We start from the raw sequence: 23,932 nt of genomic DNA, 5'->3' as shown, positions 1-23,932 counted from the left end.
CCTTGAGACTGTCAGAAACCTCAGGGGAGGTTTCTGAAATTATCCCATTAAATTATTCCATGACTCAAAAATTAGTTTGGATTGATGATTCTTTGTTTTTTTTTATATATATAAAAAAGATATATTTATTGTATCATAAACACTTTTTTCAATCATTTTTTTAAATTTTTATGATTACCTTATTGTCTCACATATATTAACTCACAAAAAGTGCTACGGTGCTATTTTAAATTCATGTTGTTACTAGCTAAACTAAAAGAAACTCACTAGCTTAAATTTGGGGGGTCTTAGTACCTCTTTTGGTCAATTCAATTGATCTCCAGTCGAAGTGAGTGAAATCATTAATGAGATATATTAGTACTGGACTATACTTTATACAGTAACTGATTCATCGAACTCAATCCATCACCAATGTGATCATCAATCCTCTGACATGAAAACACAATTCATTCAGCACGTAGGACCTCTAATTTGACCAATCACTAAATTTTGGCTCAGTAGTCACAAAAAACGGATTAAATTTTTTTTTAGGTTATAGGTCGGGGGATTCAAACTTTATCTATGTCAGAACATCCATTTAGTCTAATCAAATTCTTATACCTGTTACTCCCTTATACACAACTTCTTTAGATTCTCTTATAATTGCCGGAAAATAAAATATTTAATTTGACCCGCTGATCAGCCATTAATCCTACTACACAGCCCTTTTAGCCTTCTACTTCTTCTAGATTAGGATAGATTTTAATAACCTGCTATTTCCTTATACACAATTTCTTTAGATTCTCTTATAGTTGCCGGAAAATAAAATATTTAATTTGACCCGCTGATCAGCCATTAATCCTACTATACAGCCCTTTTAGCCTTCTACTTCTTCTAGATTAGGATAGAGTTTAATAACCTGCTACTTCCTTATACACAACTTCTTTAGACTCTCCTATAGTTGTCAGAAAATAAAATATCTAATTTGATCCGCTGATCAACCATTAATCCTACTGCACAGCCCCTTTAGCCTTGCCATCCTTCTAGATTATGATAGATTTATGTTATAAAAATATTTTATCATTGTCGTAAAAAGAAAATCTTTAATTTGACCAGCTGATCAGCCATTAATCCTACTACCTGGATGATGCCCCGGGCCAATCACGTGACTCCTCTCTCACCTGTCACGTGATTTATCTCCCCATTTACCATTAAATGAAATTGAAAATGCATACTCATTAAATTATTTCTCCCCCCCTCCCTTCGAAACAACTCCAAGTCTACCCCTTTTCAGGCAAAAACGTAAAAGTAATTATGAAATCAACGCTATTTTCTCCTTCCTAATCAAGTTTATTAATCACAGTTGGAGTAGAGCAATTCGGATAATCTCGTGGTAGTCTCCAGTGGACTTACTCGCCCGAGCTACTGACCTGGGCTCCGGGGTTAGGGTTTTTGGATCGTTGCATGTGATGGTGGAGAAATGGCGTCGACGATGAACGGAAGGCGACGTCATACACGGCCGTACAAGGATCGTTACGTGAACGTGCCATTTCAAGTTGACGAAGACGGCTCCGCCGGCGGCTTTGACGCCGACGACATCGGCGCCGTTGACGAACGGATCAATAGCGGCGCTCGGGAGATGCGAGCTGTCAACTCCATGCCAATAGCGACTATACTAACTAGCCCCGGCGGAGCTCCCATGGCATCACGGACTAGTGAGCTCACCATCTCTTTCGAAGGCGAAGTCTATGTTTTCCCTGCTGTTCCTCCCGAAAAGGTTCAATTATAATTGGCAAATGAGATTTTTAGCATTTTTCCTCCTGTGTAGCTTCCATTTATTTGGTTTAATTTTCTGTGTTTCTTCTTTTAATTGTTATTTGAACATGTGTTGTGGTGTAATTTTTCTATTTTTTTGGTGAGAAATGATTACAATACTTTTGTTGTTCCGGTATTTGGTAAGGAAATAATTTTTTTTTCCCTTTAATTGCATAAAGAAGCAAGGGATGTTTATATCGTTGGAATTACTCTATATAGGTGCAGGCGGTACTTTTGCTATTGGGAGGGCGTGATGTACCACGTAGTATACCTAGTTCTGAATTTCTGTTGCAACAAAATTGTAAGGTACTTTTTGCAAATACTTCGTTTTTTCTAGTTCTGTTCATCTGCAAAGTTTGATGCTACCGTTTGAATAATGCTCTAGACTACAGATGATGGTTCCAGTCAACCAAATGTGTCTAGACGAATTGCGTCATTGGTTAGATTTCGTGAGAAGAGGAAAGAGAGATGCTTTGAGAAGAAGATTCGGTACACTTGCAGAAAAGAAGTTGCACAGAGGTGCGGTTCAAAGATCATATTCTTTTGCTAGTTGTTGCAGTGTTCCTTAACTTTCGTATGCTATGAGACTTGATTCTAAATTATGGGATTTGGTTTTTCTGGGTTACAATTTTGAATGATCATGACCCTGGGCTTAAAGCAGATCTAGGATGGCTGGTGAGTGGTGACTGTAGTTTTAGTAAGATTGAGTAAAGATAATAGAACACAAGAACATGATTGTAGAGGACGGCATGCAATTCAATGGTTTAGATCATCGTCCATGACTCTGTATACAATATTCTGCTCAGTAGATGCTTTATATTTATTACTGACACTTGTGATATTGCAAACTGCTTGTTGTGTTGTGTGTGGTATAAAATTGAGAGAGATTCTCTTTCTGGTTCTATTTTGGATTAGGATGCATCGGAGAAATGGACAATTTGCCTCTTTAAAAGATGCAGGAAAAGCTGCTGAAAATTGGGAGTCAGGCGAAGGCACTCCTCATCAAGAACACGTGTAAGTGCTCTAAAATCTTCTCCGATAATTGGTACTTCCAGAGGTTTTTTCTTTTGCTTGTTTGATACAATTCATATTTGCATTGTTTTTTGGAACAGAAGTGAACGAGTTATGTTGGAGCTTTTTCTCATTTTTGAGTTATTCTATTAAGCTATCATTTACTCGTGTAAACGCGTCCTTTCTGTTCTACATGTGGTTGTTTAACTATCCATGTATTCACTAGTTCACGCAGGTGTCAACATTGTGGGGTTAGTGAAAAATCAACTCCAGCAATGCGACGGGGGCCAGGAGGTCCAAGAACTCTCTGCAATGCTTGTGGATTAATGTGGGCTAACAAGGTAGAAGCTTGTCTGACGTGTTGTGTAATTTATCTTTTCTGTTTTTAATTAATCATTTGTTGTTCTGGGCGGATTAGCCTTCATCTACATTTTGTTTTAATCAATGAAAACATTTTATGAGCTAGGCTGGCTATGGGACTAGAAGGGCTAAATTGGTAGAATTATTTTGCTTTTGGTCAGTGAACATATGGCCTATGTAAAATGAATTGCAAAGTAATTTTGTGTTAGTCTTAAATTTCTCCTTCATATAGTTGTGAACTGCTTTGGAAATCAGTTGGCATTTTTTATTTATGACTTTTAGTGTGGAAGATCATTGGGCTGTTGCATTCTTTAATGCTTCGTGCTTTGGTAGCCTTCATGGATTATAATAATGACAGCTTTGTGCCAGAATACTTCATTGTCTACTACAATGTGTTTGTGACTTGTAAAACTATGGGTATTTGAATTTCTGATTAATGTTATAGTGCTGTTTGTGTTGCCTGATATTATTCTGGTTGGAGTTCGCCTTTGACTGACAATTTCTGTCTCTTGTCAAGGGAACTTTGCGGGATCTTACTAAGGGAGGACGAAGTGCATGCTTCGACCAAAGCGATCCGGTAAATAGTTTCTCTCTCATTATATATAAACAGTAATAAGATGTTGACCTTTAGCCATGGTGTTATACTCCATTATGATCATATACAAACACGTTTCTGCTTTATGGACCTCATGGTGTTCATGCAATCACCAGGAAACTCCAGAGATGAAGGCTTCTAGCATGGAACCTGAAAATTCATATCATAACCAGGATGAAGAGGTATTTTATCTGTGGGTAACTTGAGTTGAATCAATTCTTTAAAATTTGGTTGTTTTGCTTTTGCATCAGATATTCAGAATGATAGGGAATATTCACTTTGAGACAATAGATGACATTTGAATATCTCCTTAGGAATTTTTGTTGATGATGGGATTTGGATTAGTGATCTCCTGAATAAGAGATAGATTCTGAAATATACTTATGTACTAGATATCACTTTTATGTATCTGGTAATATAGTTAACCTTTCACCCTTGATGCCTTATTGTGGGTACTTTTTTTCTTTTTTTGATTAATTTGGCTGAAATTGCTCTGAAATAAGTGGCAACTGGACATACACCATCAGTTGGTACTGAATTTTCTTTTTTTTTTTACTTGTACAGGGAAGTTCAGAAGATGCAAAACCCATGTTTGTGGAGTCTGGTTGCCCTTCACTTAGACCAAATGCACAGGTAGCTGTAGATTCTTTTGCAATGAAACTCTTTTAAGAAACTCCCTCTCACCAGTGCAAGGTTCTCAAGAATTCTACTCTTCTACTAAATGAACTATAAGTGCTCTATTTCTCAAGATTTTCATTTCTTTGACTCATCATGACCCCATAACTTAGCTTTTCCTCTTAAGTGGTATAGGCTGAGTAGCATTGTGGGATAAAAAGGAGGAGAAAAGAAAAACAGAAGAAGATAAAAGCTAGGATAGTAGTTTGTATCTTACTTGAGAACATATTTGAGAGTTGCAAATGTGTACATCAAAAAAGCACTTTTACATTTGAAATCTGCTAGTACTACTAAATTTCATTAGGAAAAAAGGACTTTTATTAGGTTAGATAACTTGAGTTGAAATTACTCTCTTGTTGCTGCTTGCTATAATTTAAGTGGCTTTCCTTGAGCAATTATGAAGCAACTCTGTGTCGCACGTTCTACATATCATATCTTGGTTAACTCCAACTACAGTAGGAATGAGTTTTAGTATGAATCACTTATGACGATATTTGGTAGTTGGTTTTGCTTGCACTTTTTGTGAACTTACTGCAATTTGTTTTAGTAAGTTTTTCCTGCAAATCAAACTTTTCTTTTCCTTGATGGTTCCAATTGCATTCAATTTCTGGATGTATCTAATTTACCTGTCATTGTCAGGATTTGCTGGAAACTGCTCAAGGACTTAGTGGTGATTCTCCTGTTGGATTAGGAAATTCATCAATTAACCTGGATGGACAGGTAAAATTTTCCTAATTTTCAAGATCTTTAAGGTTTTTGATAACACTTCTGACTCTTGAAAATTCATTTGTTCATTTTTCATTGTTGTATAAATATTATAGAGTTTTCCACTTATATCCAGGTATATATGCTCCATTTTACCATTTGTGGGTTTGAGGAGAGTGGGTGAGGTTGGGGTTTTCAGTGGATCATGCTGTTGCTCCTTGGAACACCTCATCAAGGGTAGCTTTGGTTTTGATTGATATACATTATGTACAGTTCCAAAATTAGATGCTCTGTGTTTTAGTGGAAGAGAGACTTTATACGTCCATGGTGACAAGCTTCCTGACTTGATACTAGTAGTTAATCTATTGACTAACTCAGGGGGCCATGATGCTTCCATACTTATTCTAACATTTGGCTAGCAGAGACTATTGGCTCTTTTTTTCTTGCAACTATTAGCTTAGATGAACTTTGTTAAATGCTTGCAATTCTGGACTTATTACTAGCATGCAAATATTAATTCCCTAACTATTTTTTCCCTCGTCTCTTTGCATGAAGAAACCAGTTGTGATAGTTGAATTGTAAAGTTAATTTCATTTTCGTTTTTTGAAAGCAAAAAAAAAGAGGGGGGAAAAAATTTGGCTGTGCTGAACTGTTGGAAGTTCCCTTTATTTCTGATAACCATCTTTATATAGATTTCCTTCAAATTTGCAGGAATGCTTTTTCTTGGCCTAGTTCTGTAGTTTGACATCTCCAATTCTAAACTTAATTTTGTGCTGTTGTTTTCCCTTAAATTTGGAAATTTGTTCTTTTAACCTGATATGTGAATTCACTGCTATTAATATGTTCACAAAGTTTTACACAGTTATATGTTTGGTGACGTTGTATTAGCAGGAGACTTTAGATGAACTTGCTAATGCTTCGGGGACGGAATTCGAGATTCCTTCGAATTTTGATGAGCAGGTTTGGCTTTCTAGCAACGCAGATCTTGAGTAGATGGGTAGTGGAGCATGTGCCGTCCAAAGGTGGTGAATTAGTTTAGCTAATCATGTACAGTTTTGATCAAAGATGGTAAATGACTAATTGGATACATTAGTGAGGAATGAGCTGGCCTCTAACTTGTACAGACGCTTCTGTCCATAATACTAAAAGCGTATGCATGTATCGGAGGAGTTGCTGAACATTTTATAGAATATAATTGATGATTGTCTGAGTGACCAAGATTCTTTCTTCCTTTCTCGCTGAGGAATGCCTATTTACGCTGCTTGTATACGACATGAAGATTGCTGTGTCACCCTGACCCAGCCAAGTGGTTGGTTTAATTGCGTTAGAGTTTGTTATGTTTTAGGGATTCTAGTTTCCTGCCTTCATGACAATCAATCTGACATGCTACCACAGAACACAGAGGGAGCAAAAAGGAGAGATGGGGAAAGCTTGGGCAGGGGATCACGAAACATGTACGCCACATTTTCATCGATGAAACTTCTAGCATGGCTAGGCCTTAAAAAATGAACTAGGAGATGGAAAGAGCTTCCAGTTTAGCCAGTCTAAGAGTGCACTGTTGGCCTTCCTATTCCACATAATTCAGAATTGGAAGTTCTGTGAAATTTTGCTGTTTGAATGGATGACTAGAAAAATATAGTAATACGGATGGCACTTTCCCCTCTTTTCTTGACTACTAACATGGGCAGGCCCCGGCATATATAGTTTAAAATTTATTTATTCCCGCAATATAGGCAAACATGATACTACTAAAATAGTCTCTCCATTCCAATATTAGAGTTTTGAAAATCTAACTTTCTATAGACATAGTAAAGTCACGGGGATCCAACTTTTAATGGAGATACAGTAATCATTATGTTTAGATGATGTGATATCAATGAATTTACACATGTATACTTCGAATTTAAAATATTTTCTTGTTAAATGCACATTAAAATTTTAAAAAGTTACTGTTTCAAACAATAAGAATAAAAAACATGTATCCAATTTGAAATGATAACTCTTATTGTAAAACATCAATAAAGTGAAAACACAACATTAACAATAGGATACAGGGAGCACAAAATTCTAGGGGTCTCCCATGGATGCCTATATTGGGCTTGTCCACGTTTCATTCATTTACTCTGAGCAAATTTAAAACAGATGCCAAGGACATGGTTGTACTGCCCCGGTGCAAGATCTTAAAGCGCATTTAGGCCAAGTATTTGTCTTTCAAATATTTTAGGGCATTCAACCAAGCACTCTTTTCTGATAAAGGTTACCGGATTCATACTTGTACCACCTCAAGAAGAAACAATTACATCAAGAAATTCTCGATATGAAAGGCTTTAACAGTGTTGCCATACATAAACAGGAGGAATACTACCGTGTCAAAATATGAATTAATATCGAGTCAGAGATACATTTGTTCTCCCAGTAGAAAAAGCAAAACTTTATATACTGTACACAAACCTCCAAAACATGGTTGAAATCACATCCGAGAACTTGCTCAGTCATGATCGTGAAGAACACGAGAGCAGGACCAACAAAATTGCATAACCTCGGGGTAAAGAAACTAAATACACTTCCATAAATTTAGGCAAATTGTCAGCAACGAAAAGGTCACCACTGCTAGCAAAGATGGAAGCAATGGCTCCTTTATTTAAGACCCTTTATGTTGGAGCTTGTGATAACCACTTAAAACAAACTATATATGGGGAAGGAAATGAAAAAATAGATGGGTAGGCAAAATAATGGTCAACCTTACTATCAACTTTTTCTTCATAAAAGAATACTAGCTCTCCACCAGATCCGAAGGCCATGATCCTAGATGTCCTCCAATCTGCTGGACAGTGATCAAACGTCTTTCCATCCACCATGTCAGCAATCAGCCTATACATCAACTGCAGGATAAAGATAATTTCGCCCCCCTCCATTAGAGTCAGCATTGCCATAAAATGGAGAATGGAGCTCTCCAGAATGAGATGACTTGCGGGATTTGAGATTTTTTGGAGCAGTGTAGGAATCAGTTGAACCACTGCTGGTGGTGTAGAAGGATGATGATGGCAGCCCATGGATCTTTGGGAGACCAGTTGTGTCTGTACTTAAGCTGTAGCCCCTCTCTACTGTATCAGCTTCAAGAGGCAACTCATCCAAAACCTAGATAAAAAGGATAACAAAACATTGCCTTCAATTGCACAAGTTCCATTCAAATTTTTTCAAGGAGGTTTACCATCTGCAATTGGTTAGCTTAATCACCTAGCAAAAATTAGAACAAACTATAAAAGGGAAGGAGTAACCAAAAATTAGAAAATTTGTTAAAAAAAAAAAGGAAGGAGTAAAAGGGGAAAGGAAAACAAACGATAACAAGATCCAATCAGAACAAACTATAGATGAGAATGGGAAGAGAATGAACTTTGGAGCTTTAGCAATCCATAGAGACAGGACATTGTTCTGGTAGAAGGCCTTTGCCCGAAAAGATCACAAGACGACAACCACAAAACCCAAAGAGTCTATACTTAGCCTGATTGACAAAATTGACATGCTAACAGCATTCATGCATGAAATTGAAACATAGCAATAAACCTCCAAACTGTAAAATGAATAGACACAAACTTGAAATGTTCATTTAGCTACAGACAATCACAAGGATCCAAGCACTCACTCGGAAAGCTTGTTGAAGAACACGAAGTGTCTCTCGAGCACGTTTCCTCTTCAAGGCTATCTCATCCGGTTCCTGCAACATCTCTTCGAACAAATTGTCTCTGATACAAGTTACCATTATCCCAGTCAATATAACTGATGAATAATTAAGCAGACACAGAACTTGAAGGTCAGAGTCCACCAGAAGACCAGAGGTACCTAGTGTGTGAAGCTTTCAAAAAAAAAGTTGATATTAAAACACCATTATGACAAGATTAGCTACATATATATTACCTGTAAAGCTTTTTGATGAACACATTGTGCAGCTCTCGTTTGGTGTGGTTTACCTGGGTCAATCATTTATCGCAAAAAACTTACATTAATCAGTTGTACTTCATCCTTTTTAAACAGCAAACTTGAAGAAAAGTAAAACCAGAACTATTTCTACTGTTTTTGGGACAGAAGACCTCAGCTGCAAGCAAACAGAACTATTTAACATAGCAGCAACAGTTCCACAATTGAGAATCCAAGGTTTTCCCAGTCATAAGTTGACATTTACTTGATACCATTCTTCCAAACTAATAAATGATAGTTCGTCATTCTTCATCAAAAATTCATACTGATAAATGACAATTCGTCATTCGTTGTCAAAAAACTAGAACACTCTTTGTTTTAATTTACCAAGTTACCAGTGATATCTTACAATTCAATTGATGACAAAGCAATAACATGGACTGCCAAAATAAAAGGAGACCTCATTGCAGGGATTCCCATATTGGCACGCACACAGACATACGAACCGACGGACAACTATGGAGGGAGAGAGAGTGACTTTATAAATTAGAAGTGTATGATGACATTCATTTTGTGCTTCACTTATTTATTCCTGCCCCAGGGGTGGGGGTGGGGGAAGGTCGTGGTGTTTGCTTGAGACCTCATAAAATAACCTGTCTCACAGCATCAGAAGATATCTCAGGGTGCTGGTGGCCCAAAAGTTGCATAAAAAATATACTTGGAACAAATAGCATGGAATTGGTTCTCCAAGAGCATAATATGTTACAAAGCCAACCACCCACATAATCACAAAGTTACGCCATAACCAAGAAAAAACAGCTACAAAATTGAATATTTTAAATTTCTGATACTGAAGAATAGCAGTGAAAACCCCATGAAGAAAAAATTGCAATACCAATAAGAATATTCTTATTTGCTTGTAGTCAGCAACAATTAAACACTGCCTGTACAGAAGTATCAATGTAAATAGTGGATTAACATTCTAGGTTAATATCCACAATATTAAAATCAGAGAAAAAAAAGTATGTTCGAACAAATAGAAAGATCAGAAGAAGAAAGGTATCAATGAGTATGACAGCAGTAACTGCCAATTCAAAATCAATGCCAATTGATCAGGAAATGTATGCCACACTCAAAAGTTTCTCTCAGCCATGAAACCTTAGGTTATAAATACTACAGGCAGTGATAATGGGAAACTGATGCGACAAAAGAAATATAGAGTAATAAACAACCAAAAGAGGTGCAATCCCAAGAAGAATTATTGTTTACCAGAAAATGCATGATTGCTTTGGGTACAGAATCTTCAATATTCTTTCTAACAATATCATAGTAGGACCTCAGCAACAGCTTTGTTACTGTAATCTCAATTGCCTCCTGATCTGAATGGGTTTCAGATGGCCTTAGCACTGTTGGTGGCTGTAAGAAAATTTCTCAGAAAATTATAACAAAATCATGTGCCAGACCAAAAGAAAGCTTATTTAAGCTATCCACAAGAGACTGGGAATAAGAGTGCATGCAAAAACCTCTCTTAGATGAATCATTGAAAAGGCATGGTCAAAGGCATGGTCCATGCTCTGAACAGGTTCATTAAAGTGCTTGTTGGTGTTCTCTTTAGCAGATGAGCGATTGTCAGATCCACCAAAAATAGAGGATATTCCCCAGCTTGAACCTGTTGTAGTAGGTCCTGCAATATAGCAGAATGCAAATAATTATATTAATTTTCATCCTCATCCTTAAATGCATCTGGAAACAAGACATAAGATTTGTATCCTGGCCTTGACTTGGATTTTTCAAATCACCGTATAAGAAGAGTAATTAGCATATCTTATAGGTCAATTCACACAGAACTGTTGAACATTTAATGCTTTCCCATAGTAAATATGATATGGATAATATCACCAATGAGATGGCAATACCAGAATTTCCAGTTTTCTCGACATCTGCAGCAGAGCGAACACTCTATATCCCATGCAAAAAGATGAAAAGTTATCAGGTAGATATACAAAAAGTCAAAACCAAGAGCATGGCCCCACAGAATCCACTGGGATTAACATAGACAGATAAAAGGCCTACCTGTTCGGGTACAAATCCATTCACCGGCCTAGCAAGAATAGCACGTGATTTTAGACTTCTTTCTGATGTTGGTGCTTTCTCTGAATCTACAACATCCTGTTGATGTTATGTAAATCAGAAACAGCAAATATAACAGCTAAGCTTGATTGTGAAACTAAGGAGTGGAAAGGCACAATGTAAAATAAAATAAACAAAATTTACCTTCTGTCTTGGATTAGGGGCAGATATCCTAGAGGACTTTATCTGTTGCAATGCCGTTTCCACAGCTTTACTACCACCAATAAAATTTGGATGGGATGTATTTATGTAATCCATCTGCAGAACTTATTAGTTATTATACCAGGATTATATCATTCTTGAACAAGGACAATTACAACCTGTGCAAAGAGGACCCTGGTGGACATCTAAATTAAAGATCCAGACTTGCGCAATATCCATAACAACAATTTTGAATCAAACGTATTTTCTTGCTTGGGCAAAGTCTTCTTATTTAGAAGAAGAGTTTTCATTGTAGAAGATGTGCCAAAAACAGATCTCCTTATCATACGTATCATTTTCAGGTAAGTCATCCCAATGTCATAATCAGCACACAGGTCTTTGCTTCACTTATAATTTTAATCCTACACGCCTCAACATTCCTAAAATGCTTGGATTTGGCAATTTTAATACTATACCCCTCAACACTACTATTTCACCATTGTTCATCATTAGATAAAACATCTCCTATCAAAGAATCTGATTATACTGCTAGAGTGCAGAACACACCACCAAACCACACAACCAGTAGCACCGCCCCCCCCCCCCCCAAAAAACAAAAGGCGTGCAGGCAAGAACCCAAAAAAAGGTTAAAGTTGGAAATACAAAATAAGAAAAACACTAACAGCAGAACCTGAGGGCTAACCAAAGGCATTCACATCATAGTAAAATAGGGCTAGTGAGGATAAATGCAAGGGGAAAAAAAGGACTTTCATTCGTATAAGCTACGAGTTCCGACTCTACATGCAACAAATAAAAGGAAAATAAAGAAGCTACCAAGAAACCAAATTCATGAATTGATTTTCATTTGTTGTGGGTTCGCTAAGTATATAACATGCTGAACTATTTTATATTCAACAAGAGCCATGATGAATTGCTTACAATCACCTAAACTAAAAGTTTTTCTTACACTAAAAGACGGGATCAGTTGTTATATTTTGCTTCTAGCTTAATTAAGCTAAAAAATCAAATTCTGAGATGCATTTGAGAACAGCTTCTCAATTTAAAATTGTTTTTCTCACTTTAAAAACTTCTAACCATAATACACGCTTCCGGTCTTTTTAATGATCCTTCAAGAATCACTTCTTGTCAAGTAACCCTCTTAAAAACAAACGAATAAACAAAACAAGCTGCATATTTCCTGGGAAAGTAAAATAATTAATCCATCTGTACAAAATCCAAAAAGAGGAAAAAGGCTATTGTGAGTTTTTTTCAATGTCACAGGCCTATTCTACAAGTATAGGTGAAAGGAAATGGCATACAGGAAACATACTTCAGGCCAAGAAACGAGGAAAACATCCAAATACCATACCTCCATCTCAATGATGTGACCAATCATTGTTTCAGAGGGTTCAAGGCCTTCCCGTAAAAAGTTCCCTGTGACCTCATCCATACGCTTTCTAAGAACAGGAAAGCGTTGCAATTCATGGATTATGCAGCGGTGGCTCATCTGAAAGAGAAATAACCAGAATTAGTCTCCAGATATGGTTAAGACTTCTCATGTCCAGAAAATATAAGCAGCGCACCTTTATCAGCTCATCATAAATGAATCTAGCACACTGAAGACTAGGGTCCAATAAACGAGCTATCTGTCTATGAACTAGAACTTCAAATGGCACCTAAAGGATGCAGTTCCCCAAGAAACAAAGATACAACAAACAAACTGTCAATTGAGTAAGAAATTTTTCCATTAACTCATACATTTCAGATAGCAATGAATAGGCGATAATTTGATAAAAGACCCACTTCTGGTACAAATAATGCAGACTTAGGACCAGTTGCATTTTGAATGGCAGTTCGAATGTCATCATCAGTCAAATCTTCACAAGGATCCACTTCCTGTGAGATGTAACAATCTCGGTCAAGTTTGTTAGCAGCAATTTAACTAAGCCAGCACTGGAAATTTAAACTGGATATATATACTATGATTTGGACGAAGCAAACGAACAAATAATTTACCAGCCAATATGGCAGACAAATCAGTGGATGCTCCAACATTTTCTCTTAAAAAAAGACTTGGAAAAAGAATTGTAAAAAAAGGTGTATCTGATAAAGCACACCCATGGCTTTTACTTGCAAATGAGTAGGGGAACTAAAACCAAACAAGTAAGCATTATAACAACAAAATGCTTTTACACTCAATTGAAGTGTGTTTTGTTCTTGCTTCCTTTTTCGTTTCCTCTTTTTTCTCTCTCACTAACCCAATAATGGTCAATTTTGGTTTTTCAGGAAAACAAAGAGACGGTCATAACATTTAGTACAAAAATGCTAGTTCCTAATTATGTGCAAACTCATATCCTATGGAAAAATTTCAAAGGTTGACCATGAAAAGATCAAAGAAAAATAAAGAGACCAAATATTGCAGAGCTTCAAAAATTTACAACTGACAGCATAAATCCATATCAACATTAAATACCTCCAAACTCTTCACATATATGTTCTGGAAGATGTAATGGATTCTTGCTCCTCCAGAGAGCTCAGAAGTAGACATTTCTTCATTCTTTCCCTCTATCATTGAAGAATAAGCTGTTTAAGAAAGAAAAGGTAATGTCATCAATGACCTATGACATCCCAGTAGTGGTCCCCCCACCAAAAGGAGCTGGCAGCTAAAGCAAAATACTGTTAAACACTTTTCATATTTTACATCGAACACTTTTCAGACACACAACACTCGTAAAGAAACAAAATGCATGGCAGCATTACCTTCACAGTACTTCGAAAGAATATTAAGCAGTAGTGCCCCCTGACCGGCCTATGGTTAGAGAGTACAACAAAGAATTAGTTACACTGTTAGGAAGCGTATTATAACAGTCAACAAATATAAACTCGCACGGAAAACCCTAAAAGATCAGACCACATTCAGTTGATGACAGGTTAATCAACCATAAGAACATCGTATAGCTACAGCTTTCCAATTCAAATTATATGAAGAAGAAAGTTCTAATCGGACTCAAAATGATCTGCAAACAGACAACACTTTCATATAAAATTGCATTACAGACTATACCTTTGATTCAGTTACTTCTCCATAGCTAGCGTGTTCTTTTGCAACACTAACCAGACTAGAATTGATGCGTGCCTTCAATCCTGGAAGAACAGCCTTGATATGTTGTATCAAAAGCTGCAAAAAGACAAGCCAGCACCATCATGATTGATTTACAGAACAGCAGAATACCGTAAGAAACATCATGGAGATAAAAAATTAAGAGGATATCATTTCTAAATGATAAGACAAAACTGGAATTTATGAACAGAGAAGAGCATGGCAAGTATAGTTTCTTGTTACTCCACTTCTAAGTACGCATCTCCTAGGAAAAATGCATGACATTATCAAATTGACATGTCAAGGGCAATATACCTAAGCAATAAAAATGACTCAGCGTTTAATATAATACTCTATAGCAAAAAGAGTTGCATGAGAGTGTTGTGAGTCAGAAATCCATAAATACCTGGTTCAACTTCTTTGCCAACTGAGGTACGCCGCAGCGATCGGCAAGGTCACTGTACACCTACATTAAAACAGCAAGGAAAATGAAGTAGGGTAAACCAGAGCAACATATGAACTAAAAAGTAAAAAAAAAAGTCAGAAGTCATACTGGGCGACTATGGAAAAATTTCTCCTCAGCGATAAGTGCATCCTTAATACTCCGATTCATCATTATGTCCTGTTAAAGGGCCAAGTAAGCGGATCACAAAAAGACTTTCTTCAAAAAAAAATAATAAGGCCTCACTAACCCATACTTATCTTACAGCATCTCTATGCAAGTCAAAATTTATGTACACTAGATGATAGTTCCATTATCTTTCCAGATGCTGAAATAAAGAGGTGCTTTAAAAAAACACTACAGGCATATAAAACCCAGACTATAGAAAACACCACAGGCATATCTGTTTAGTTGAACTACATTTCATGATTGACAAGAAAAGAATGATACCTCTTGACTACGGTTCACAACTCCAAGATAGCCAAGTTTAAGCGGAATTATTTTTCCAAGCAAAAAGTTGCGGGCATCGGTACCCCTGTCCATAATATCCAACTGAAGCAGCAGACAGGTACAAAGAATTCATAAACAGAATATTCAACATAATATAGGAAACCTTAAAACCCAGATGTATATCATTATGTATTTTATCTAAGGAAAAAAAATGGGGCTTACCTTGGTTATCACACCAATTGTTCGCAGCCCTGCCAATAGAAACTTGTGTTAAACTCGAGAATTGACAAATTTCAAATAAACTAGCAGCTTTCACACATTTAACTGCTTTCAACAAGAGAAATAAAGACACCAGAACCTACCATCAGGATCAGCAGCTCCAGCAATTTGAAGAGCATCTGAATTTGCCAAGTCAGCATTCGCTGGTGTAACAGCTAGTATTAGGCAGGTAGGACGTTTGATATAAGACATTATCATTGTTCTGATACGTGCTTCAATATCAGAAGGCTGATCACCCACAGGGACCTTTGTAATACCCGGCAAATCCACAAGGGTAATATCAAGAACGTTTGGTGAAAAAATCTTTAGACGAATCTGCTTGTCTGAAACACCTTTATTTAATCCTGCTTCTCTCACTGTCTCCGCCTAAAGAACAGATTGAATTTCAGTTTTATGAAACACAAAAGATGACCTTTGATAAATCTAAAAGCAAATTTTCTTTTTTTTTTTAATGAGCAGTTCAACACATAACAAAAATACTATTGTTTTCACAAATGTGATGTCCAAACAAGAAACCTTTCCTGAATGCATAAGTTTTATACCTGGACAGCAAACTGACGCTAAACCTGCTAGACGGCACCATTATTTATACTTATAATGAGTAGTTAATTATACAAATTTCGGCAATTGTCCCTCAGAAATTATCATAAATGGTTCCAATCATCATTTGATCAGAATTAGCATGGTTACAACTGAAGCATCACAGCGAACTACAGTGAGAAACCACAACATGGTATGGCAATTCATGTGCCAAAACAAATCGACTAGTGCATTGTCATGAGAGTAAATATAATAGGGAACATCATTTTAATGGATCAATTGTATACTACCCAGCCTTATTCAGAAAAAAACTCCATGTAATGGGTCTCAAATTCCCATAATTCATGCTTACTTCTTAAGGTCAAATAAAAACAATCAGATCAGTAAGGAGGTATTAGTAATGGATAGTAAGGACATCATATGCGGACAGACAAAGTTGCAGCCAAAAAATTGTAAGGGTAGCAGTAGTCTCACCTCAGTATATAAGTAATATTTTACGTAGAAGGACATAAAATGGTATTAACATGAAAATGTATCTTTTCTAGTGCAACAATTAACAAAAATTTTGCATAGGAGGCCTAGCACAGGAGCCTACAAAGTAGCAAGTGTTGCGGTACATGAATTATATATGACTCGCTGAACCAATAACAGCTCGAGAACATGAAACAAAAGCGTTACATTCCACAAAATGCAAATAACCAAATAGAAAAATGATACAATCACCACAATCATTAACCTTTGTACAGATACTTTCACTCATGCACCTAAATCTGCAACACACCTACATATTTAAAGCTTTTAATTCATGAAATTGTAACGATTCAAATTTAGGATAATGAAAAACAATTACGGAATACAAATGCTTTCACAATTTTTTAAAGACTTAAAATAACAAATGCAAAAATAGGCACATAAATGCAGAGTTAGACCCTAGCAATTCACCTCAATCTCCTTCCTAATTTCATTGAAGTTGTAGAATCTCTTTCCAGGAAGATGCAAAAACTCTCCCCACTCTTCATCGGTGCCATCAGGCTTTCGTCTAGTCTGCACGAGCTGAAGAACGAGAGGTCGTCGAGTACAAATATCCGAACCTCTGGGCAAGAAATCTCTTCCGACTAGTGCCTCCAGAACACTGGATTTTCCACTGCTCTGGCTGCCGACGACCGCCACTTGCGGCAGTTCAATTGTAGACTGACTGGAGAGCTGCGCGAATATGTCCTGGAGCTTGTTGACGATCGGAATGACCGAGCTCCCCAACAGCACAACACTACTATTGGATTGACTGGCCGGAGACGGAGAAGCAACGGCGTCGTTTACTGGTTCCTCAGCCATAGATGGACTGTCGTCGGCTGAGAATTGAGACCAATCAAATCAACTGTGCGTTAGCTACCGTGTTCTACTGTGTGTGGAAGAGATCGAGAGAGGGGAGTACTGAAACCCTAGCGTTGCGCGAGTTTTGAGTCTTTTGACTCGTGAGGCGGAAGGAGAAAGTAGAAAGCAGAAAGGGGGAGAGTTTGAAAACCTGTTTGTAATGTTTTCTTATTTTTTTGGGGAGAGAGAAAGGGCGTGAGATTTCGTGATTTCTTCTCGTACCGCCCAAGAAAGGGGTCTGATTTTCGTGCATGGGGATTCAGGTTAGGATTGCCAATTGGATCGGATTAACCCGGGTTTAGCCGGTGGGAAGTAGCGGATTATTGCCCATGTGCGCTGTGCTTCATACAATTATTGGTAAGAATTTTCCCCCGTTGGTTTACACTGCGTAGCATCTTCATTTTCTTACCCAAAAAGAATATATATATATATGTATGTATGTATGTATGTATATAGGGTGGTCCTCTCGGTCTAAAAATTATATTTCAATTAATTAAAATTTGGCATTAACTTTTTAAACATATTTTCGTTGTCTTCTAAAATTATATTTCAATCGACTTTAAAATGCAACATATCAAAAAAATAAAAATATTTTCTTAATATAATTAAAAAGTCTCTCATCTCCTCTTACATGATAAAAATAGATAAAAACATTCTCTCTACCACATAAGAGGGAAAAATGCCATCAAAGTGAATAAAAAAAAGTATCTGAAATTTTAATACCATTCATAATGTTGTAAATTTTAAATCCAAATTAGTACCATCTATTTTCCCCAAAAAAAGATTAATTTTTTATTGAAAAAGTTTCTACCAAGCTGCAAAAATGCTATGGGCTTTTTGGTCAACTTGGTTATAGAGGTGTAGATTTAAATTGTGAATGTGTGAATATATACATATAAATACACATACACATGTATGGGTGTATATATACACACACATATATCATGTGCTACAATACTAAAATATCGTGTGTTTATGTAAGGACCAATTAATGTGAAACCAACTCCAACTCATTTTAGTAGTTTAGATATTCTCGATTGATTCATAAAATATAATGTGTATTTTCAACAAGATTTTTTTTCTATTTTCTTTTGAAAAAATGGCAAAGAATAATTTTCCATTATAGACAAATAATTTCATGAGAATTTAATGATACCCTTTAACGAGAAATTAATACATTAGGTGGGTTTACTACTATTTTACTCATAAATGAGCTTTACACACGCTGATAGTTGCTTGACCATCTTCAACTCATTTAAAGAACCAAATGTTACCTTTCTTATTCAAAAGCACTACTCAAAGTAGCACATACTTAATCTACAATCACCAAAGAAAAGAAAAAAAAGTAAATGTAGACAAAATGAAGGATTTGCGCAATGGGTTATGAGTGACATTTATTCAGATATATTTCAAGTATTAGAATTTTTTGAAAGGTCGGATTAATTAAGAAAGGTATATAAATATAAAGAAAGGTAATGATTGTTAATACATGTATATGTAATAGATTAAATGGAATTTATGTGTGTTAAGGAATGCGTAATGAACATCCAGTAGAAAAACCTAAAAAATGAGATCACCTAAGTGTTTGTGTTTATCCTTTAGAGTTCATTGCATGAAATTCGTCCCATAAATCTTAACACTTATCCTTATGAATTCCGGGTACAGTTCGTTCCTTCTTGGCTGATGCTCTTATTTTTCTTGTTAATGAAATAAAATAAATAAATAAATAAATAAAAAGAATGTTTGCAATTTTATATGTCCACGTGAAAGAAATTGTTCAATTAAAAATAATACAATTTTAGCTTTATTTAAGAAAAAATCATTCAAAATGTCTATCATGTTTCACTAATTGAATTTTTGTAGTCATTTACTTTTAAAACATAACAAGATCAAAATTGGAGTAAAAAAACCTAGGAAACCCTTAAAATTGGAGTAAAAAAAACCTAAGGAACCCGTAAACTATCATCGTTGTCCACTTTTGGCCCCTAATCAATTTTTTTGTCTCCAACTGGCCCTTGAACAATTAAAAGTGCATAGTTTAAGGACTTCTAGCCATTTTAAACATAAATACGAACGGAATTGAAGGGCATTTTTGTCCAAAATTAATCAAAAGTATCGAGAGCAGGAGTAGAAGTTTTGAGAAAAGAAAATCCTTCATTTTCGTTAAACACTTCATTAAAATTTTCCATAAAATTTCCAAATTTATTGATTTCATACTTGAGAGGGACATGAAAAATCTAATGAAACTTTGGGCATTCGAGTATGAAAATCAATGAATTTAAAAATTTTGTAAAGAAATTTGATGAAGAATTCGAGAAATGGGACTATCAAAGTGGGACGGAGGGAGTATTAATTAGCACACTATATTAACTTTACAGAATATATATATATATATCTAATAGTATGTTGTATGCTAGTAGTATCAAATAGATAGATAGTTCATGAAACATATGTTTTAAAGATGTTCGAAACATTAATTCTACTAAATTATTAAAGAAAAATTAATAATTTTAAAATGATAAATTTCCATGACTAAATACTAATATTTTAAAATTATTAGAGAAATTTTCTTATAGAATAGTTTTAAAAATTAATAAATGCAGTGGATATTTGTTGTCTGTCATTATATAACAATTATTATGTGTATCAATATTCAATTATGCCATATATATCCACCATGTTAAGTTACTTTATACTATTATTATTAAAAAAAAGTAACATAAATGAAGGGATAAAAGTTTTTAGAAGAGATAGTTATTACTTTTAATTAGTTAGTTGGAAAAAAAAAGGAAGATTTGAATGTTAAAATTGGGCAACCAATTAAAGAAATGACCTACTAATTCTCTTCACTTCAATATGCCACATAGGACAAAGATAATCATCTAATTGAAAGCTTTTTTTAAAAAATATTTTTTCTAGCACGAATTTAGGAAGCGAGGAGAAAGAAAAATGATAATCTAGACCCTAAGTTTCAAATTTTGAACTTTAACTAATAAACCGAAGCCTCCTTGACTATCTAAATCAACACCCATTTAATGGAATTCGTTTAATTTTAATCCTAGGATGATTTTGAGCCCATTTAACGCAAGATTTCAGAAATTCTTCTACCATGTCCCTTAAATATTTGTAGCTGTTTCATACATATATATACATATATATATATATATACACACACACACACTTTATATATAAGATTTTTAAATTCATTTTATAATCCTTTGAAATTCTATAAGTTTTCATTTATACCCTTGTGAACATTAATTATACTACTACTACTTCATTCGCTAAAATATATATATATTTTTTACAAAAATAAAAGAATACCCCCTTAAATATACATGTACATAAATCTTGCCCTCTAAATCCCAAACTCTGGTCCGGCAGAGTGTGTAGAGTGGTTCAAAAATGAAATAGGGTGGAGTCCCAGGTGAGTTGGGTAGGAGAATCGCGAGTGGTCGTGGAATCAACAACTGGAGCATGCAGCATATTTGGTGATGTTGGCAAAGTTTGGAGGAAATTATGCATCCATCTCCTCAAATTAATTAATTACACAATTATCTCTTACTACATTCTTAAGCTTCTTCATATTGTCGGCAAGTTCGAGGACTAGAAGCATCTATAGAACCCTATTATGCATTACTCCGCCGTCCACAAATACACTAATAGTACTGAATTAAAGTTGCAAAGTAACCATGTTGTGATTATCACCACCATCATCATTCTCGTATTTCTGTCCTGTCCTGTCTTCTTATAGCTGGACTGGGACACTCACTACTTACTCGGATAATCATCAATTCATTCTTGCAATTTGTGTTACGTTCACTGCACTAACATGTTTCTCAATCATTTATTTATATTGTTAATAATTCTTCTTTTTTTTTTATCTCACATACAATACATCATAAAAAATATTACAGTATTATTATACTGATAAAAAAAATAATCTTCAATACTGACAGACTTATTAACGTGCTTAGATGGATTACTTTGTAGTAGGAAAAAACGTACGTCAAACCTATATATGTGGGAGCTAGTTACTTAGGCTATAAGTATGATCATGATACATACGTGCAAATGTATTCAACACACGATACAACACCACTACGACCTTTTTAAGAGGACTCAGATACAATTTCCATACCCCCCCCCCCCTCTCTTCTTGGTCGAGAGCATATTTCGAAAACATTGAAGAGAGGTAGACAAGACAAGTTTGTTGAAGTGTATGTATATATATTATTGCATTGTCCGATGCGTACTTTCGCTGGAAGACGCATGCTATAATACTGTTGTATGTATTATCAATCGGTAACAGTAGATTAATTTGGGGCACCCAGTAGGACAGTGCGTGAACGAACCAGCTAGCTCACATATCTTGGCAGGTCACCACAGCAGATTGAATTTGATTTATTAATTCTCTGTTACATGGGATGCCCTAAAATTATGTCAATACTATAATCACCAGTAAGGGATATTCAATAATGAAGTGATAAAGCGGAAATTCTAAAATACTCAAGAATCTATTATCGTCCAGCTAGCTGCCTCAGGACGTACGAATCTATAATGAGGAAAACCCACGTCTCATCTGCCACGGCAGGGTCACCAACAAACAGATGTTTCCAAGTTTCGGTCCCTTCATCTCTTTTTTTTTTTTTTTGAAGGACCAAGTTTCAGAAACATGTCTGTTTTTGAAGAAGAAGAACCCAACAGCATTATTACTCATTACTACATCAAAAGAAAGCTGCAGCATTCATTACTATTACAATTTACATCATTTATACTGTCGAGATTCCAAAAAAAAAAAAACCTCTTGTCTTCCGATGGAATGAAGCAATGAGTTACGGGGTTGATCTCGTGTTTGCTCATAGATGAGCTTGCTGTTGCAAGCAGAAAACTTCTGGTTCTACTCTACCACGTTGCTTGTAATTGCAAACTTGTATGTCATGGATAAGTCGTACAATATTCAAAAAAGAAAAAAAAAAAAAGATAAAAGACTATGAGCATTCGATCAGAGGATAATACTAGTGTTACGTTCTTTATGCTGGTGTCTTTCCAAGCCAGATTTGAAGTTAATTTGTCCGGATAAATGAGAGAGTACAGGCTAAATTCAAAGGTTCATGAGAGGATTTCGTGATATATATATAATTCACTTGAGGAGGAGGTTGCCACATTTCTTTCTTTTCTCAGAAAATGACGAGAGGGGGATAATAAACTATAAAGGAGGTTGTCGACTGATTTCATTTGAGAAACTTTCGTTTTACCAAGAACCAATATGAAACCTACAAGGAAAATTTTGCATCTGCCAAGAATGATACCCTTCGAACATTTTAAGCTCTCATTATTTACTTCTTTTTTTTTTTTTTTTTGCTTAAATCTTATTCCAACTCAGAATTTCCATTTTGGCAAATTACCAGATCCCGTAAGTCCACCTCAACCAACCTTGGCATTTTGCTTAATCCGTTAAACTTGTTTATACATTATGACAATGGTTGGTCATGAAAAGAATACAAGTAAGAAAGTAGTCCAACTTTAATTAGTTTGAGCAGAAATCTCAGTCCCATCTTTTCTTGTTTTTTCTTTTTTTTTTCTATTTTTGGTCAACTTCCATTGGGCAAACGAAGAGCAACAAATAAATAAATAAAATTAGGGTACGTGCATGGTGACGACTAGAATTAGGTGGGCGGGGCATGTGAAATGTGGCGTGTCGTCCGTCCATACGATTTGACGACGACAGCAAACTGAAGTTAGTTTGATTCAGGTACCTCCTCGTATAAGTAACCTTTTGTATTTTGTTTTTACTACCATTTTGTCACGTCCGTCTTCAAAAGAAACACCGGAAAAGAAAGGATTCTATTTTTCCAAGATACTGACTAACATCCCGTAATACAGTAAAAATTTGGCCGGTCATATTCATCTGGAAGAAGATAAAATAGATTGAATATATGTTGAGTGCTAAGACCTAGCTGAAGCTAGCAATTAAATATCTTGTAAAAAAAAAAGAAAAAAGAGAGAGAAAAAATGAATGGTTTTTGTGTGTTAGCTGAGAAAGCACGGTATAGCTCTTCTCCTACAGACGGTGATAGTGATACCACTGCATGATCACATGGCTGATCAGACTTTCCAATGCCAAATGAAAAAGAATGGTTTTTGGTTTGTTAATTAGCTGAGAAAGAATATGCATTTTACATAGCTCAGGAGATGCTCCTGCATACGTACTCAACCAGATGATGGTCACATGGTTGATCGGACTCCCCAGTTGATTCCGAATTAGCCAGGCAAAGGCTAGTTGAAATCCTTGAGGATGAAATGAAACCTGGTCAAAACAAGAATATTGGTTTGCCACTTTACTCTGTGTCGATCGACAAAAAGATTGTTTTACCCCGTGAAAAATGGCAAAATGCTTTGGCAGAATTGATTAATTATGAAA

At 35.7% G+C, this 23,932-nt stretch overlaps 2 protein-coding genes and 1 non-coding gene across 7 annotated transcripts; 1 reads left to right on the top strand and 2 right to left on the bottom strand.

The window, feature by feature from the left end:
* Positions 1-1,247: 1,247 nt before the first annotated feature.
* On the top strand, positions 1,248-6,354 carry LOC113760404 (GATA transcription factor 19-like). 4 transcript variants are annotated; one of them, XM_027302966.1, is made up of 10 exons: positions 1,248-1,756; positions 2,014-2,100; positions 2,180-2,313; positions 2,710-2,808; positions 3,041-3,146; positions 3,683-3,742; positions 3,877-3,942; positions 4,325-4,393; positions 5,075-5,155; positions 6,029-6,354. In XM_027302966.1, exons 1-10 carry the CDS (start codon positions 1,460-1,462, stop codon positions 6,131-6,133), a joined length of 1,104 nt encoding a protein of 367 aa, XP_027158767.1. In that variant the 5' UTR covers positions 1,248-1,459; the 3' UTR covers positions 6,134-6,354. The 4 variants fall into 4 exon arrangements, with proteins under 4 accessions (XP_027158767.1, XP_027158766.1, XP_027158765.1 ...); XM_027302965.1 differs by having other exon boundaries at positions 3,032-3,146; positions 6,032-6,354; XM_027302964.1 differs by having other exon boundaries at positions 3,032-3,146.
* A 1,128-nt stretch (positions 6,355-7,482) lies between these two features.
* On the bottom strand, positions 7,483-17,691 carry LOC113760386 (dynamin-related protein 3A). Of its 2 annotated transcripts, none has more exons than XM_027302940.1 (20): positions 17,080-17,689; positions 15,681-15,963; positions 15,541-15,569; positions 15,319-15,420; positions 14,980-15,048; positions 14,833-14,892; positions 14,391-14,504; positions 14,087-14,135; positions 13,800-13,909; positions 13,130-13,222; positions 12,910-13,002; positions 12,696-12,833; positions 11,330-11,443; positions 11,129-11,224; positions 10,972-11,014; positions 10,579-10,739; positions 10,325-10,471; positions 9,056-9,108; positions 8,784-8,883; positions 7,483-8,278 (listed from the first exon to the last, which is right to left on the bottom strand). In XM_027302940.1, exons 1-20 carry the CDS (start codon positions 17,467-17,469, stop codon positions 8,012-8,014), a joined length of 2,511 nt encoding a protein of 836 aa, XP_027158741.1. In that variant the 5' UTR covers positions 17,470-17,689; the 3' UTR covers positions 7,483-8,011. The 2 variants fall into 2 exon arrangements, 1 of the variants encoding a protein (XP_027158741.1); XR_003467033.1 differs by having other exon boundaries at positions 8,190-8,278; positions 9,056-9,118; positions 17,080-17,691.
* LOC113764289 lies at positions 16,226-16,308 on the bottom strand. Its single transcript, XR_003467567.1, has one exon. It is a non-coding gene; the product is annotated as a small nucleolar RNA snoR53Y (small nucleolar RNA).
* Positions 17,692-23,932: the final 6,241 nt, after the last annotated feature.

The sequence above is a fragment of the Coffea eugenioides genome, chromosome 2, assembly GCF_003713205.1.
Source record: "Coffea eugenioides isolate CCC68of chromosome 2, Ceug_1.0, whole genome shotgun sequence".
Taxonomy (NCBI): domain Eukaryota; kingdom Viridiplantae; phylum Streptophyta; class Magnoliopsida; order Gentianales; family Rubiaceae; genus Coffea; species Coffea eugenioides.
Note: the sequence above shows the minus strand (reverse complement) of the source record. Positions and strands in the feature narration are given on the sequence as shown.